Source organism: Saccopteryx leptura, chromosome 2 (genome assembly GCF_036850995.1).
Source record: "Saccopteryx leptura isolate mSacLep1 chromosome 2, mSacLep1_pri_phased_curated, whole genome shotgun sequence".
Classification (NCBI taxonomy): domain Eukaryota; kingdom Metazoa; phylum Chordata; class Mammalia; order Chiroptera; family Emballonuridae; genus Saccopteryx; species Saccopteryx leptura.
This window is the reverse complement of record NC_089504.1, coordinates 240,387,356-240,403,908: the sequence shown is the minus strand read 5'-3', so window position 1 is coordinate 240,403,908 and position 16,553 is coordinate 240,387,356. Positions and strand designations below refer to the sequence as shown.

Below are 16,553 nucleotides of genomic sequence, written 5' to 3'. Positions count from 1 at the left end.
GAGGGAAAAGAAGGGGAGGAAGGAAGAAAGGAAAGATGGATGCATGCATGCATGGGAGAGAAGGAGAAGAAAGTTCTTTGGAGGTATGCTTTGGAGATTCAAGGAGGATGACAAAAGCCAGTTAAGGTTGGACGTTGGGAGAGACTGGGCTGTTGGTCCAGAATGAGAGGGAACATGCACTGAGCGTTGAGGGCGGCTCAGGCAGCTGAGGTTGGGTGGTTCAGAAAAACAGTGCTCCCAGCATGGTTATTCTGCAGAGCCTGGAGCCTGCTGTCGGCGCTGGGTTGCCCTGGGCGTCACTGAGCTGCTGCTCCATTGCTCCCACATTCTTCATACCTTTGGCATATAAAACAAACACGATGGGCCTGCCCCACATCTCTGCTACCCTGTCACCACCACCTTCCCACAGGCTCCCCGGGGGAAACGCGTTTCCCTCCAGGGGACGTTTCCGGAGGTCAGGGTCTGGTGGAAGTCCAGAGGAGGCAAGAAGGCTCTTTGGGAAACGACTTCACTACGGGGAGGCAGCCGAGCAGTCACAGAGGTCAGGCAGCGGGGTGAGTAGGCCTCTGGATGCCCTTCCTTGGTCCTTAGTAGAAATGGGCACGTCCACTTCAAGGCGTCCCCTTCCGAGTGGCCAGTGCCCAGCCCATCAAGAATATAACAGGGCGGCTATACAGTCTCTATCCACATCCCGCGTGCCATCCATTTGATGGATACACAACATGTTTTTATAACTTTTTCTCCCTCCTCTCCTTTAAACATATCACATGCTCTGTACACACACACACACACACACACACACACACACACAAAATATTTTTGGAAAAGACAGAAAACACAAGGAAAATGAGTGTTTCTGCATTCTGTGTCTTTCCCACTTAGAACTATAATGTGAGCATTTCCCTGAGTCAATAGATATTCATTGCCAGGATGATTTCTTTTTTAACTTTTTATTGTGAAATAACTTTTAGACTTAAAGAAAAGTTGCAAAAATAGTAGAGTTGCTGTACCCGTTACCCAGCTTCCCCTACATTAACATCTAATATAACATATTACAGCCCTGGCCGGTTGGCTCAGTGGTAGAGCATCGGCCTGGCGTGTAGAAGTCCTGGGTTCGATTCCCGGCCAGGGCACACAGGAAAAGCGCCCATCTGCTTCTCCACCCCTCCTCCTCTCCTTCCTCTCTGTCTCTCTCTTCCCCTCCCGCAGCCAAGGCTCCATTGGAGCAAAGATGGCCCGGGCGCTGGGGATGGCTCCTTGGCCTCTGCCCCAGGTGCTAGAGTGGCTCTGGTCGCAGCAGAGCGACGCCCTGGAGGGGCAGAGCATCGCCCTCTGGTGGGCAGAGCGTCGCCCCCTGGTGGGCGTACCGGGTGGATCCCGGTCGGGTGCATGCGGGAGTCTGTCTGACTGTCTCTCCCCATTTCCAGCTTCAGAAAAATACAAAAAAAAAACCATATTACAGTTAGCAAAGCCAGGAAATTTACATGGATACCGTTACCATTCAAACTACAGACCTTACTCTGCTTTTGCCAACTGTCTCACTCACGTCTTTTTCCTGGTCTACGATCAAATCCAAGATCCCATGTTACATTTATTTTGTCCTGGCCCCTTTATCCTCCTGGATCTGACAATTCCTTGGTCTTTTCTTTGTCTTTTGTGACCTTGGCGCTTGAAGAGGCTGGACAGTTTATTCTGTAGTACGTCACTCAGTTTGGATTGGTCTTCTATTTTCTCATGATTTTACTGGGGTTATGAGTTTTTTGACCAGGAAACCACAAAAATGATACTGTGTGCATCATATCAGGGGGTTCAGGTTGTCAATATGACTTATTACTGGGGATATTAACCTCGATCACTTGGTGAATGTGGTACGTGCTGGATTTCTTCACTATGAAGTACTTAGTTTTCAGGGTAATGTTTGAATGGCTGTTGGCTTTCCATCATAGATCTCTATCCTGATCAGTTAGATTGTAACTTGTTTTGGTTTGTACTATTACAAAGAATTCTACACTGGCCATTCCTATTGGCGCATCTTAGCACACATCTCTGATTATTTTCTTAGGATAAATTTCTAGAAGTAGAACTGCTAGAGCAAAGATTATTTACATTTTAAGGCTATGCATGCCTGGAGCAGGGCTGTTTGTTTCTAGGTTTGTTTGTTCCTTGGTTTGTATCAGTTTTGTTGAGGTAGAATTTAAATACAGTAAAATGCACAGATTTGAAGCATATCTATCACTGAGTACTGGCAAATGTATACACCCCTGTAACCATCATCCCAGTCATTAAATAACATATTTCTATTACTCCCCAAAGTTCCTTAATGCCCCCTTGCAGTGAGTCCATCCCTCACTCCAGGTAACCACTGCTCTGATTGCTATCGCTACAGGTTAGTGTTGCCTGTTCTAGAACTTACTATATGTGAGAATTGTACATTATGTCCTCTTTTATAAATGTCTTCTTTAATTCAACATAATGTTTGTGACATTCATCCATGTTGTATGTGTCAGCCATTTGTTCATTTTTATTGCTGAGTCATATCCGATTATATAAATCTACCACAATTTGTTTATCCATTCTCCCATTGACAGATGTTTAGGCTGTTTCCAGTTTGGGGACATTACAAATAAAACTGTTATGACCATTAGCATACAGGTGGACATATGTTTTTATTTATCTTGGGTATAAACCTAGGAATGGAATTGCTGGGTCATAAGTAGATGTAAGGGGTTTTTTTTTGTTTTTAAATTTTTATTTTTTATTTTTTTTTCAGAGACAGAGAGAGAGTCAAAGAGAGGGATAGGGACAGACAGACAGGAACGGAGAGAGATGAGAAGCATCAATCATCAGTTTTTCATTGCGACACCTTAGTTGTTCATTGATTGCTTTCTCATACATGCCTTGACTGCAGGCCTTCAGCAGACTGAGTAACCTCTTGCTCAAGTCAGCAACCTTGGGTTCAAGCTGGTGAGCTTTGCTTAAACCAAATGAACCTGCGCTTAAGCTGGCGACCTCGGGGTCTCAAACCTGGGTCCTCCGCATACCAGTCTGACACTCTATCCACTGCGCCACTGACTGGTCAGGCGAGTAGGTGTAAGTTTATTAGACTATACAACAGGGTTGGGTTATTTTCAGCTCCATTCAGTAGCACTGGCCACTGAAAGCTTGGGGGCCTTGTCCAAGGGCAAAGGGAGGCAGGGAAATAGAAGTTGTTGAGCACCACTCTATGGCAGGCACAATGCTGAGTGCATTCCATATTTACCTCCTTTAATCCTCAGAGCAACCCCGTAAGATAGGAACTGTGAGTCCCATTCTGTAGACGTGGAAACTGAGGCTCACGAACATGCAGCAAAATAAGATTCAAACTTGGCCCTGCCTGAGTCCCCAAGTCCATGTTATTTCATCAGATATTATCCTGCCTCCTTGGTAACAGCAGATGATGGAGCTGGGAAGGAGGACACATCTTCCCCCATCTACCTCTCAGCCTGTGCTCACCTGCATCCTGTGGTCCATCCCGCCCATGCATCCAAGGATGGGCCCGTGATGCCTTGGTCAGCCCTCATGAGATGGGAGTGATCTGTGTGCAGGGCAGGGAATGTGCCCTCACATTTGGCCTGGAGCCCTCAAAGCCACAGCAGGCACCAGGGAGTGACCCACACTCTGGCTCCCTAGCAAAGGTGTCTGGTTTCTCCTTCCCTGAAACATGATCCATGGAGCTCTGATCTTCTGGGCTGGTGGCAGCGGGTGAGGGCAATGGGCAGGGGCTACGTCTCCCCGGCCATATCTCAGGCCCATTAGGAGTGGGCCTGAGTGCTTTCCAAAGCTGATTAATGGCCTGCCTGTGACCTGGAATGTCATTACTGCCCGGGCTGGGGGCCCCCCCAGCTAGGTCCTTTGGGTCTTTACTGCTAATAATAATTGATGCTTTCTGTGTGGTTGCAGGGAAAGTTCTATCTGGTCATTGAGGAGTTGAGCCAGCTGTTTCGATCACTTGTCCCCATCCAGCTGTGGTATAAATACATCATGGGGGATGACTCCTCCAATAGCTACTTTCTGGGAGGGATCCTGATGGTCCTGTATGGCCTCTGCAAGGTGAGATGGCCGGGGACTGGAGGGCTGGCCTACAGAAGGCCCTGCTCACTAGCCGGGCCTGGGGCCAGGTGGAGAGCTTGGAATGACACCCTACTCTCTCTCTTTTAAACTGAGGTAGAACTCATACAACACAAAATTCAGTGACATGTAGCAGATTCACAATGCTGAGCAGCCACCACCTGTGTCTAATTCCAAGATGTGTTCATCACCTTAAAAAGAAACCCTGTACCCATGAAGAAGTCACTCCCTATTCCTCCACTCGCCCCTCTCCCAGCCCCTGGAAATCACCCATCTTCTTTCTATCTGTGTGGGTTTCCCTATTCGGGAAACTTCATATAAATGCAGTCATACAGTGTGTGAGCCTGTGAGTCTGGCTTCTCTCGCTGAGGTTTCTCCACGTTGGAGCCCACGTTAGGACTGCGCTCCTCTTTCTGGTGAAATCCACCCTCATTTCTTGCCCACAAAGCTCACCAGATACTATCCTTTCACATAATCTTCTTTAGAGTAACCCTTCAAGAGACACACCATTGTTACTCTCATGTTAGGGGCAAGGAAACTGAGGCTCAGAAAAGTAACTTGCCCCTGGGGTCGGTCACCAGAGGTAACAAACAGCATGTGCTGTTATCAAACCCAGGCAGCCTGCCTCCCAGCCCTGCCGCCCTTACCCACAGACCACACTGCTGCTGCATGTTTTCTGTTCCTCCCGAGTTGTACACCCTCAGCTCTGCGGATCAGTATAAAGTGCTCCTCTTTTCATCAGTACAAATCAGTGTTCCCCCCTAACATAAGTACGTCCTCCTCTTTGTTTTTTCCTTCTCTGTGTCTGGCTTTAAGGAATCCTGGGAGCATTGGTCCTTCCTCCCATCAGGACTAGCTAGCCAGGCAATCCATGCAGTGTCTGCAACGGGACTTATCTTGCCTGCTGATCCTGATCGACTGGAAGTGGCTGACTAGAGTGCTAGAGGGAGAATTATGAGGCTCAGATGAAGAGTGCCATGATCGATTAGCAATGCCTGACCTGGGCTTGGGAAGGGCAAATACAGAATGCATGCCATGTATTTTCTATCCTGGCCCAGGTCCAGGGAAGGCTATTGATGTAAGGCAGGAAGACCAAAGGCAAGCCAAGCGGGTGGAAAGGAGGGGTTTCAAATGGGAGGGAGTGCCATGAGCATGCTCAGAGGCAGAGATGAGGGGGTCAGTGCAGGTTGCTCAGGAGTGGTGAGAGAGACCCTGTATAACCCTTGGACACTTTTCAACCATCTCCCTGCTCTCCTTTCAGTCCTTTGACATCTGTGGCCGCGTGGGTGGAGTCAGGAAAGCAGTAAAGCTTCTCTGCACCTCTCAGGTGGGTCAGCTTCATGTGTTTCTGGCCAAAGCCACAGGAACTAGGGGCCAGGAGCCAGAAACAGATCTCATCATGCTTCTCAGGGTATCGCTCCAACAAGGTTCCACAGCTGTGTTTGTCTCTCTCCCCTCCCACTAACAGAATTATGGAGTCCGGGCCACTGGGCAGCAGTGCACAGAAGCTGGTGATATCTGTGCCATCTGCCAGGCCGAGTTCCGGGAGCCTCTGATCCTTATGTGCCAGGTGAGTAGGGCTGGGCAGGGACATCTTAGGCTGAGGCTGGGGGACCAGCAGACCCCGCCCCATGCAAACATCTCAAGGGCCTGTCCCTTGACCCAACCTTGGGGCTCTGGGATGGGTCTTAGAGAACTGTGTGGTCCAGACTAGAGTCAGCTGACTGACTTCAAATCTCAGCTCTGTCTCTCATTAGCTGGGTAGTCTTGGGCAGGTTACTTCACCTCTCTGAACCTCAGCTTCAATGTCACAAGTGAAGAATTCAGTATGGCACAGTGTCAGAATATCTCGATTGTGAAACCCAGCCACACTCTGGACCCTGGGAGGGTCACTTCATCTCCCTGAGCCTTGGTTTTTTTCATTTATAAAATGGGTATCACAATAATGCCTACTTTGTAGAGTTTGTATTACAATTACACAAGATAATCTCTGGAGAGAGCTTAATTTGAATTACTTAGCCATAAAAGTTGCTCTTCTATAATCATTATTGTAGTTATTATTGCCATTTGTTTTTGTTATTATTCATTGTGGGTCAAAACCCATAGCAGTAAGTACCTGTTAGTCCCTTTAACTACCTAAATGTATCCATCCTCCTCTTCCTCCTCTTTCTTATGACATCAGGGGCTAAGATGTCAATTCAGCACATGTGTATGAGTCAGGCACCCTATCAAACACCAGGGAGGGGAGGCAGAGGGTACACAGACCCTGTCCCTCCTCTGGAAGCTCACGGTCTCCTTGGGGAGATAGACACATACATAAATAACTATGAAACAAGGCAGGCGGTGATAAGTGCTGTGTAAGAGAGATTCATGCAGCATCCCCAGGGGACCAGGACAGACAGTGATGAGCTCCACGTTGGAAAGGCTTTTGGGAGGCGTCCTAGCCTGCAGCCCAGAAGGAATGGAGAGCATATGGCTCCTCCCCACCACCACCACCACCTTCCAGAGGTGAGAAGACAGGAGGTGGGGTCCTTCTTTAGCTTCAGCAAAATGTGTTTTGCTTTTGCTAGTTGGGGATTATAGCAGGTTTGTGGGGTTTGGTTTTGTTTCTTTTTTCATTTTTTATTTTATTTATTTATTTTAAAATCGAGAATATTTCTGTATGATCCAAAATTCAGACGTAAGGAATTCATGAGTGAGGAGTCATGACAACTGAATGCCATATGGGACCTGGGTTGGATCCTGGAACAGGGAAAGGGCATGAGTAGGAAAACTAGTCTGATGGGCTCCTAATAAAGCCTGGAGTTTAGTCAATGGTCGTGGATCAGTGTGGGCTTCTTAGCTTTGGCCACGGCCATGCAAGATAATAGAAAGGGAAACGGAAACTGAGTGAGGGGTATGTGAGGAGTCTCTGTTTTTTTCTTTTCTGTTAGTCTAAAATTATTCCAAAATAAAAAAATTTTATTTCAAAAGAAAATGTTTTAAAGGTATTAAAAGGAAAGCGGTGACTGGCCTCCTACCCTTGTCTCGGCCCCCAGCCCTCTAAATACCCACTCAGGTGACTGTTGTTACCAGTTTCCTGCCTGTCTTCCCGGAGATGCTTGATCAACATATGTGTTCACACACGAACGTGTCTTTTTCAAGAAGACATAAGTTGCAGCATATTCTACCCAAGCTGCATCCCACAACTTCCCTTTTTGACTTGAAACTCTTGTGTGAAGAAATTGCCCCTTGTTTGCCTCTCCTTTTACTTTTTGGATAGGACCCCAATTTCTTTAACCATTCTCCTCTTGATGGGCATGGAGTAGCTGATAATCTTTTGCTATTACAAATGTGGCTGCCATGAAAGTTCAGAAACAGGGAGACCTACAGCACCTACGTGGGTCCATCGTGTGGACTCAGTGAGTTAATTAAGTGAAGCGTTTGGAACCACGCCTGGCACGTGCCCAGAGTTCAATAAACATTAGCTCTCATTGGCACGCCTTCCATTTGACACATGTGCGAGCTCTTGGTAGGATAAATTCCTGGGTCAGAGGGTGTACAGTTTTGACAGACATTGCTCAGTTGCCCTCCATAAAGAGTGTATCTGCTTACGGTCCAGTACCGAGTGCGACCCAACCTCCTGCTCCCCTCCCGCACCAACTCGCAGCGTTCTCGAGCCTTTTTTTGAGCTTTGCCAATCTGACAGGTGACAAGCGCTATCTCAGTACAATTTCAATTTGCATTTCCCTAATTATGAGCATCTTTTCATACGCTTCCGAGCCATCTGTATTTCCTTCTCAGTAGCAGTGAGGATTTGAACATGATGTCAAGGTGAAACTGTTTCTTCTTCCCTTCTGGCAGTCTCTCCGAGCCTTAGTCTGTTCGTCTCTCTCCCGTGCTTTCCCTCATACCATGCCATCTTCCCAGAGATGGAGTAGAATTCTTGGGAGGGGTTGGACAAGACTCCATTGTCCCAGACCTCAGAGTGGCAGCCACCCGCAGTGGTGGTTGAAGCCCACAAGCATGGCCTGGCAGAGCACACGTCTCAGTCCTGCTTTGCTGCTGTGAGCTGGGCTGGGAATGGCAAAGGTGACTTCCACAGGTGAAAGGGCCTTGTTCATTCCTAAGTGCATTGAATGAATGACCAAGTGAATGTATAGGTCAAATGTTTCTTTCCTAACAAAGACTTTCCTAAGTCCGCTTCCCCAGACCTACTGGGTGCTCCTAGTTGTATGGCCTTATAGATCCTGTTTTCCCTTCATGGCACTTATCCCAGTTGTGAGCTAGATAGTTAATTAGGCTACTGGTTGTGTAAGGTCTGTCTTCTCTTTACCAAATTAATAGCAACTTGAGAGTGCCAACCACGTATCTCTGGTATATTGGTACAGCAACAATACTGACTCAGTAAATACTAGGTGGATAGATGGATGGATGTTGGGATGGATGGATGGGTGGATGGTGGGATGGATGAAATGGGATGGATGGATGGTGGGATGGATGGATGGATGGATGGATGGAAAGAATGAAATCAAATGGATGGTTGGGATGGAGATGGATGGTAGCCAGGTGGAGGGGTGGGTGAGTGAATCCAAAGATGAGTGGATAGAGTTATAAGTGGGTAGCTGGTTGGCTGGGGAAATAGATGGACAGTTGGGTGGGTGAATAGGTGGGTAGCTGGGAAATAGATGAGTAGCTGAATGGATAGTTGGATAGATAGATGGATATAGGATCAATGGATGGATGGACAGAAAGAGAGATGAATAAAGAGCCCACTAGGCTAAAGGAATATTCTGTCTCCCCTTAGTGACACACTAAGATCAGTGTGTTGCCCACATTCACCCACCCCCACCCCCAGAGCCAGGGCCTGGGAAGCAGATTGTCCATTGAAGCTAGTCAGGCAGAAACTGAGCATGTGCAGAAGTTAGACCTCTTGCTCAGACTGAATGCACTTGCCCAGTTAGTCACTCCACAGTATTTATGGCGCGCCTCCTGCCAGCCCACAGGGGGTCAGGGAAAAGGCATTTCGAACAAAAAGACAGAAACTTGGCCTATTGAAAGGACTCGCTGCCAAAGAGAAGAGTCAGAGTGTGAATAGAAAACAAACTGCCCTCTAGTTCTTGGCCACTCTGAGTTTGTTTTGTTTTTCTTGAGTGTTGATGATTATAAAGGGAAGAGGGCAGGAGAAGGGGGACTCCTGTTGATTTTGTGCATCTGGGAACCTCACACCCTGATGCTCTGTGATAGGCCTTTACTGTTTCTGCTTTTACAGACACCTGGGTGGGGGAGATAGTAACTCTAAGGTAACTCAGAAAGCCTGCTCCTGAATCTTTGGGCAAAAACCAGGGGTCTGGATGGGAGTAAGGGTGAGAGTGGGGTGTTTGGCCCAACCCCAGGTACTCCTTACCCACCTCCCGGCTCCAGGAGGCACCGCCAGGCAGCGGTGAACCGTCCAGCACTGCATTCCCACTGACCTTAAACCCACCCCATCTACATTCCCAGCCCGGAAGCCCAGCCCCCCACCAGGTGCTGGAGGCAGTCCAGGATCCTGCGTTCCTCCCGGGGGACCTGTGTTTTGAGTCTCTTACTTTGGCACCAGATTCTGGCCTGCCTAATTCTCTGAAGAGCAGGCTGTGAGCTCCTGGAAGTCAGGGGCCAGGTCTTAATCATCCTCGTATCTAGAACCTTCCATCCGCCCTGGCATTCATTTGTCATTTGTCAGCTACACTGACGGAGCCCCTGTTCTGTACAGGCTCAGGGTTGGGCAGTGGGAACACATCAGCAACAGTCACTGCCCTCAGGGGCAGCTGCTGGGCCCACTGACCCTTGGGTCCTGCCCTTCAGACTGTGGTGAGGATCCGGGCATGGCCTTCAAGAGTCTCTGTGGCCTGCTCACCTTCTGCCCCCACTCCCCGGCACCTGCCTCACTACAGCCACAATGGCCATCCCTGGGTGCCTCAGACACCTTCGTGTCTCAGGACCTTTGCACAGCTCTCCCCTTCAGCCCGGAATGCTGTATCCCCACCCCCTCTCTCCACCCAGATAACTCCTACACATCCTTCAGGCCTCAACACTTGTCCCTACCTCCAAGACGCCTTCCTTGAGGACCCTCCCCCTATCAGACTGGCCACCTTGCAACATACCCCTACAATATCATGGAGCTCCTTTAGAATACTCCATAATTAGGTACCTACTGCATACCGTGCTAGGAATCAGTTTACAGAGAGCTTCCAGTCTGGCATAGAGAGACAGAAAATAAACAGACTGAATAGAATCCTAACTATGACTGTATAATAGCCACCATGTATAGAACACTTGGCCAGGCATTGTTCTAAGTGCCTTCTTTTTTTATTTGTTTATTATTTTACTTTTAAAAGAACAAACTGTTAAGATTTTTATATTATTTTCCCCAAACGTTTTATTCTGAAAATTTTTCAACCTACGGGAAAGTTGAAGAATAGAGAATGAACACTTTTGTCCTTCATCTAGATTTACCGACCATTAACATTTTATTGCGTTTGCTTTTCTTGATAGAAATTTTTCTTCCTGAACCTGTTAGGAATAAATTCCTGACATTTTAATTCTTCATCCCTAAATATTTCAGCATCTGTCTCCTAAGAACAAAGACATTTTCTCCCATTATCACATTGGCACTAGCACACCCAGGAAATTTGAAGTTGGTATAAAATCCCAATATTTAAATTCCTCCAACTATCTTCAAAATTGTCATTCATAGCTAGGGTTTTCCCCCCCATCCCAGATCCAGTCAGGAATCACATACTACATTTGATTGGCATGTCTAAGTACTTTTACTCTTCCTTTGAGGGGAATACTGTTATTTTCATTTTACAGATGAGGAAACTGAGGTAAAGGGAGGTGAAATCAGTAGTCTAGGTTAAAGCCACAAAGTGGTGGAACTTTTTTAATATTTCCAGTTTCCCTGAGTGTCTTTTGACCCCTGTGGTCTGTTCTCACCCCAGCTGCCAAAAGGACCAGTTTAAAGTGCAAATCATATCGAATCACTCCTTTGCTCAAACTCCTGCCATGGACCTTACTTCTCTCAGAAGAAAAATAAATGTCCTCACGAAGGCTCACAAGGCCTTATATAATCGGCAAGCCCCCCCCCCCCATTCTGATCTCATATCCCCCTCCCACTTACCACACTTCAAGCTCAGCCAAACTCTCCTTGTTTCTTCGGCACACTGGGCACACTCCTGCCTCAGGGCCTTTGCACAAGCTGTTTCATCGGTCTGGAGCACTTCTTTCCCAGGTATCACCAGGACTGACTCCACATCCTTCTTCAAGTTTTACCCAATATCAGCATCTCAGTAAAGTCCTCCCAGGCCACCCTGTTTAACATTGCAACACACACATATAGACACACACGTGCGCAAACACACACGCGCGCGCGCGCATGCCCTATCCCCCTCCCCTGCACTTCATCTTAGCACTTACAACTGACACACTACATTTTAGAGATTCATTTTGCCAGTTGTCTCCCCAGCTGGAGTACATGCTTCAAGAAGGCAGGAATTGTCTGTTTTGTTTCTGCTGAGTTCCCAGCTCCTAGGACCTAGGTGGGCATGTCATGGACGCCCAGTAAGGCATCCTGGTCATACTGACTGCTGTCTCCACAGCACGTGTTCTGTGAGGAGTGCCTCTGTCTCTGGCTGGATCGCGAGCGCACCTGCCCACTCTGCCGCTCCGTTGCCGTGGACACCCTGCGCTGCTGGAAGGATGGGGCCACTTCGGCACACTTCCAGGTGTATTAGGACCGAAGCTCCAGCACACCCAGGGACATGACAGAGGCTCAGTGTTGTTGGGTTCGGTTCTGGGGACTTCCTGGAAAACAGGCCTCAGACCCTGATGTCCTGCCTCCTGCCTTTGTCCACCTCTTCCCCTAAAGCCAGGGCCCTGTCCTCCCCACCTTCACCTTCCTCTCTTGTTCCATGGCAAAGCGCATGTGTCCTTCCCTACAAACAGGAAGCCTCCTAATTCATACTCAGTCTCTGGTCAGGGAGGTCCCACCCCCTCCAAGTCAAAGAACTGGGAATACTCCAACTCCCGCCTGTCGGTTATGTTAACTCAAAGTAACCAAACTGAGGAGGGGCCGAGAGGTTATTACCTCCCCCCCAAAATGGCCCAGATCTACAGATGAGGGTCACTGTGAAGTCTTTTTCAAACTCAAAAGCGGCGCGCCCCACCTTGGGGAGCCCACGCGGCTCCAGGCATCCTGCCTGGTGAGCTCCTGTGATCCTCACCATAGCTTGGCTGGGGAGGGACTGTCGTTTCCTCCATCACACAACTGAGGAAACTGAGGCACGGAGTTCGATGTGGTACCTATGTCAGGGTCACTCAGCGAGCCGTGGCGGACTGTGTCCAGCCCAGGCCTGTCTTGCTTCGGAGCCTGCACTCATCCACCCACTGCTCAGGCACTGCAGGTGTGGGACCCCGCGGACATGGTATTTTCAAAGCAGAAGAGGTGATTTTGATGCCCACAGGTGGACCAGGTACCTAGCATGCTTAATTTGGGCGGCACTGAGAATGCAAACAGTTGAATGCTACCTCTGGAAACCTAGTTGTGGCTGGGTCCATGCAAAGACCTGGTTCTAATTGCTTTTTCCCAAGCTCTGGGCTGGGATTCTCAATCACGTGTGGATACCAAGGAAGGGCAGCTTTGTTGCTACCACTGGGTCTCCACACCCATCTCTCTTTTTCTCTTGGTCTTGTCCCCTCCCTCACTTATGCCTCAGACTTGTCAACAGGCCTGTGCCCTGTGGACAGTACCTCTCCCCTGGTCGCCTTCAGAGCAAAAGGGACAATCCATGAGATAGATTTGTCCACAAGCCAGGGTGGCATGGTCAAGAGCTCAGGAAGCGTTCCTGTAATCTCTGTATCAGAGCTACTAATCTCCATAGCAGAATGCTTCCCTCCTTTGCTTTAAGGTCTGGGGGGAGCTGGCCCAGTTGATCACCTAGAAGCCACTGGAATCTTGCCTGCCCCTAACCTTCTCCCAACCCTCTTCTCGCGTTATCAACCTCGGCACTGTGGGCTGGTGCCAGCAGCGACTCAGAGCAATCTGGGTGGCCAGTGAGCAGATTAGCAAGAAAGCCAGAGGGGAAACGGTGGGAACCTTGCTGCCCCCTTGCTCTCGGCCAGTGTTGACATGCCCACCGTGTCCCCAGTAGATTCACGACATTTGCCCCTGTGTGCTGTCAAGCCAGGACCTTGTCTTTTCCATGACATCCCTGGCTCTTCCCTGGTACCCAGCAAGGCATCCCTTCCAGGGTTGCGTGGCATCTTTCAAGCTCCGTTACTATGGCAATGGCCACGATGTTACAATCCCACTTGCCTGGATAATCAAGTCAGAAAGGGAAGTGGAGGGGAATAGAGCCTGGTGGACGTGGCTTCGCCATCCCCTCTGCCTTGAGGAAGAACCGAAGGGGAGCATCACGAGCTCCTGCAACTGCCCTTTATCGGCAAGATCTCCCCGCCTGCAGAGGCCGTCAGAGGCCGGAGCTGGAGGAGACTCACTCAGGTGGCGGCGTGTGATGGAGCAGATAGAGCAGTCCACTGGGGGTCAGGCCTGGAATTCTGATTCTTTTTAATTGAATTTATTGGGGTGACATTGGTTAATATTGTATAGGTTTCAGTTGTGTAATACTATAATACATCATCTATATACTGTATTGTGTGTTCACCACCCCAAGTCAGGTCTCCTTCCCTCACCATTTATCCCCCCTTACCCTCTCCTACCTCCCCACCCCCTTTCCCTTTGGTAACCACCATTCAGTTGTCTGTGTCTGTGAGTTGATTTTTGGTTTTTGGGGGGGTTGTTTTGCTTACTCCCTTCACCTTCTTCACGCAGCCCTCCAACGCCCCTCCCCTCTGACAGCTGTCAGTCTGTTTTCTATCTGTGGATCTGTTTTTGTGTGTGAGTTTATTTTCCAAACTCCGCATGACTTCTGGAAGTCCCTTCACCTCCCGGTAGCCAGTCTCCAGTGTGGTGAAACCTAGTCTGTCAGCTACTGGAACCAGAGAAACGAACACTGTTAATCACTGGTCAACACACCAACAGTTTTGGTTTTGTCAGTGACGCTTATGCCACACCCACAGAAAGAATTCTCTGATAGTCTACAAACAACAAGCCGCGCCTCTGACACTATAAAGAGTGTCACATGTAGGGAACAACTTGGGGGCAGGTGGGATGACTTAGTGTAGGATTTTATTTATTCATCCCTAACCCTCTGGGGAAAGCCCTGTCTGGAGGTTTCCTGTCAGGTGGGAGCATTTACCTTCTGCTCCAGGGAGGAAGAGGAGCTGGTGTTGGGTTTTCCAAATGCCAAATGTATTCCCAATGCAACACAAAAGCCGCCGAGATTCGCAATTGGAAAAGAACAGAGCCACTCTCCCTTCCCCATCTTGGCTATGCAGCCCATTTATTATAAGCAGGATTCATCGAGTATCAGATCAGAGTACCCTGCTCTCAGTAGTTTATGATTCACTTACTCAAGTTCCACGAAGTCCTTGGAAATAGACCTCTGAGGGTAAAAATATCTTGAGCATAATAAATGTGAGGGAATAAAAAGGCAAGCTTTGGGCCTGAGTGTAACTGACTCGTCGCCTTCCACAGAGGGGGATGTGAGGAGCACTGGGAGACCTCTAGGCTGCTCAGGCTCGGGGCAGAAAGGAACTGTGAAGCCAGTCCTGGAATCTCTCTCGTGCTGTGTTCTGGGCTGAGCCGGGCCACCTTGGGTGTTCTCAATATCCCCCTAAGTTCCCCCCTGCCAATAAATATCTGTCGACGAAACTTGCATTCATGGTCTTGAGTCTCAGGTCGCCTCTTGAAGCTGGGGGAGCCATTTGGGGAGAAATGCAGCAAAGCCTTCTGTGCACTGCGTGGCCATCTGACTTCTGGTTTCCCCCAGCGCAATCCCATGGAGTGGCACGGGCTCCTTAAGGGAGTGCTTCTAGAACAAAGCAATAAGGGAATGGGCGGGCAGGGGAAGAGGCCAAGCAAGAGGGAGCCTTTCTGGGAAGAAGCCTCCCACGGCGGGCTCTGGACCATCACTGCATCTCAGAGTTTATCCCACACTGAGGTCTCTGTACTCCCACACTCAGTCCTTGGAAATGAGTTGATGGGGGGGCGGGTGCTGGGGGAACCTGTCAGGCTCCCCATTGAGGATGCCCCAAGCTTCCAAAGGTGCCAGGTTCCACAGAGCACACGAAGGTACAGGACAAAACACAGAACTGGCAGAAGGGATGTGGGTGTGGCACCTGCAGTGCCCACTGCCATGGTTAACTATAGGTCGTGTGGACCTGGAAGGTATAGGCTGATTTAAGAAGGGTTTTCAGGTGCCGGATTAGGATGGATATTTAAAATGTAAATTACAGTTGACCTTTGAACAACACAGGGGATTGGGGTGCCAACCACCTGTGCAATTGAAAATCTACACATAACATTTGACTCCCACAAAACTTGACTATTAATAGCCTATTATTGACTGGGAAGCCTTCCTGATAACATAATCAGTCGATTAACACATATTTTGTCTCATATGTGTATTATATGCTGTATTCTTATAATAAAGTAAGCTAGAGAAAAGGAAATGTTAAGAAAATCATGAGGAAGAGAAAATACATTGACAGTATTAAAAATTTGCATATAAGTAGACCCACTCAGTTCAAACCCAAGTTGTCCAAGGGTCAACTGTAGTAGCATTAAGTGACAATTCATGCCTCTTAGGGCAATATTATAAAGCCACCACAAAAATATCATCAGGCACCACCCTGGCTGGTTAGCTCTGTTAGAACGTCGTCTTGAAACACCAAGGTTGTAGGTTCCATCCCCAGTCAGGGCACATATGGGAAGCGACCAATTAATGCACAACTAAATAGAACAATAAATGAATGCTTGTGTGTGTGTGTGCGCGCATGTGTCTAAAATCAGTTTAAAAAAATACATCAGCCCTGGCCGGTTGGCTCAGTGGTAGAGCGTCGGCCTGGTGTGCAGGGGTCCCGGGTTCAATTCCCGGCCAGGGCACACAGGAAAAGCGCCCATCTGCTTCTCCACCCCTCCCCCTCTCCTTCCTCTCTGTCTCTCTCTTCCCCTCCCGCAGCCGAGGCTCCATTGGAGCAAAGATGGCCCGGGCGCTGGGGATGGCTCCTTGGCCTCTGCCCCAGGCGCTAGAGTGGCTCTGGTCTCAACAGAGCGACACCCCGGAGGGGCAGAGCATCGCCCCCTGGTGGGAGTGCCAGGTGGATCCCGGTTGGGCGCATGCGAGAGTCTGTCTGTCTCTCCCTGTTTCCGGCTTCAGAAAAATACAGAAGAAAAAAAAATACATCAGGCAGAACTTTTTGGTTGCGATTACTTGAAAACCATTTCAAATATGGCTTACATAAGAGGACTTTTATGTGGTCCCTGTAGCAGTCTGAGCTTCAGGTACAGCCAGTTTCAGAGGTTCGGG

The 16,553-nt window shown here is 48.8% G+C and overlaps 1 protein-coding gene across 2 annotated transcripts in view; it reads left to right on the top strand.

Annotated features, from left to right (window-relative positions):
- Nucleotides 1-14,884, top strand: part of RNFT2 (ring finger protein, transmembrane 2) — a 57,454-nt gene extending 42,570 nt beyond the window's left edge. For both annotated transcript variants that reach the window (XM_066370823.1, XM_066370824.1), the window contains exons 8-11: nt 3,940-4,089; nt 5,369-5,434; nt 5,576-5,677; nt 11,724-14,884. In XM_066370823.1, coding sequence (XP_066226920.1) covers nt 3,940-4,089; nt 5,369-5,434; nt 5,576-5,677; nt 11,724-11,858 — 453 coding nt within the window. In that variant the 3' untranslated portion in view covers nt 11,859-14,884. The remainder of the gene's footprint in view (nt 1-3,939; nt 4,090-5,368; nt 5,435-5,575; nt 5,678-11,723) is intronic.
- The last annotated feature ends 1,669 nt before the right edge of the window (nt 14,885-16,553 follow it).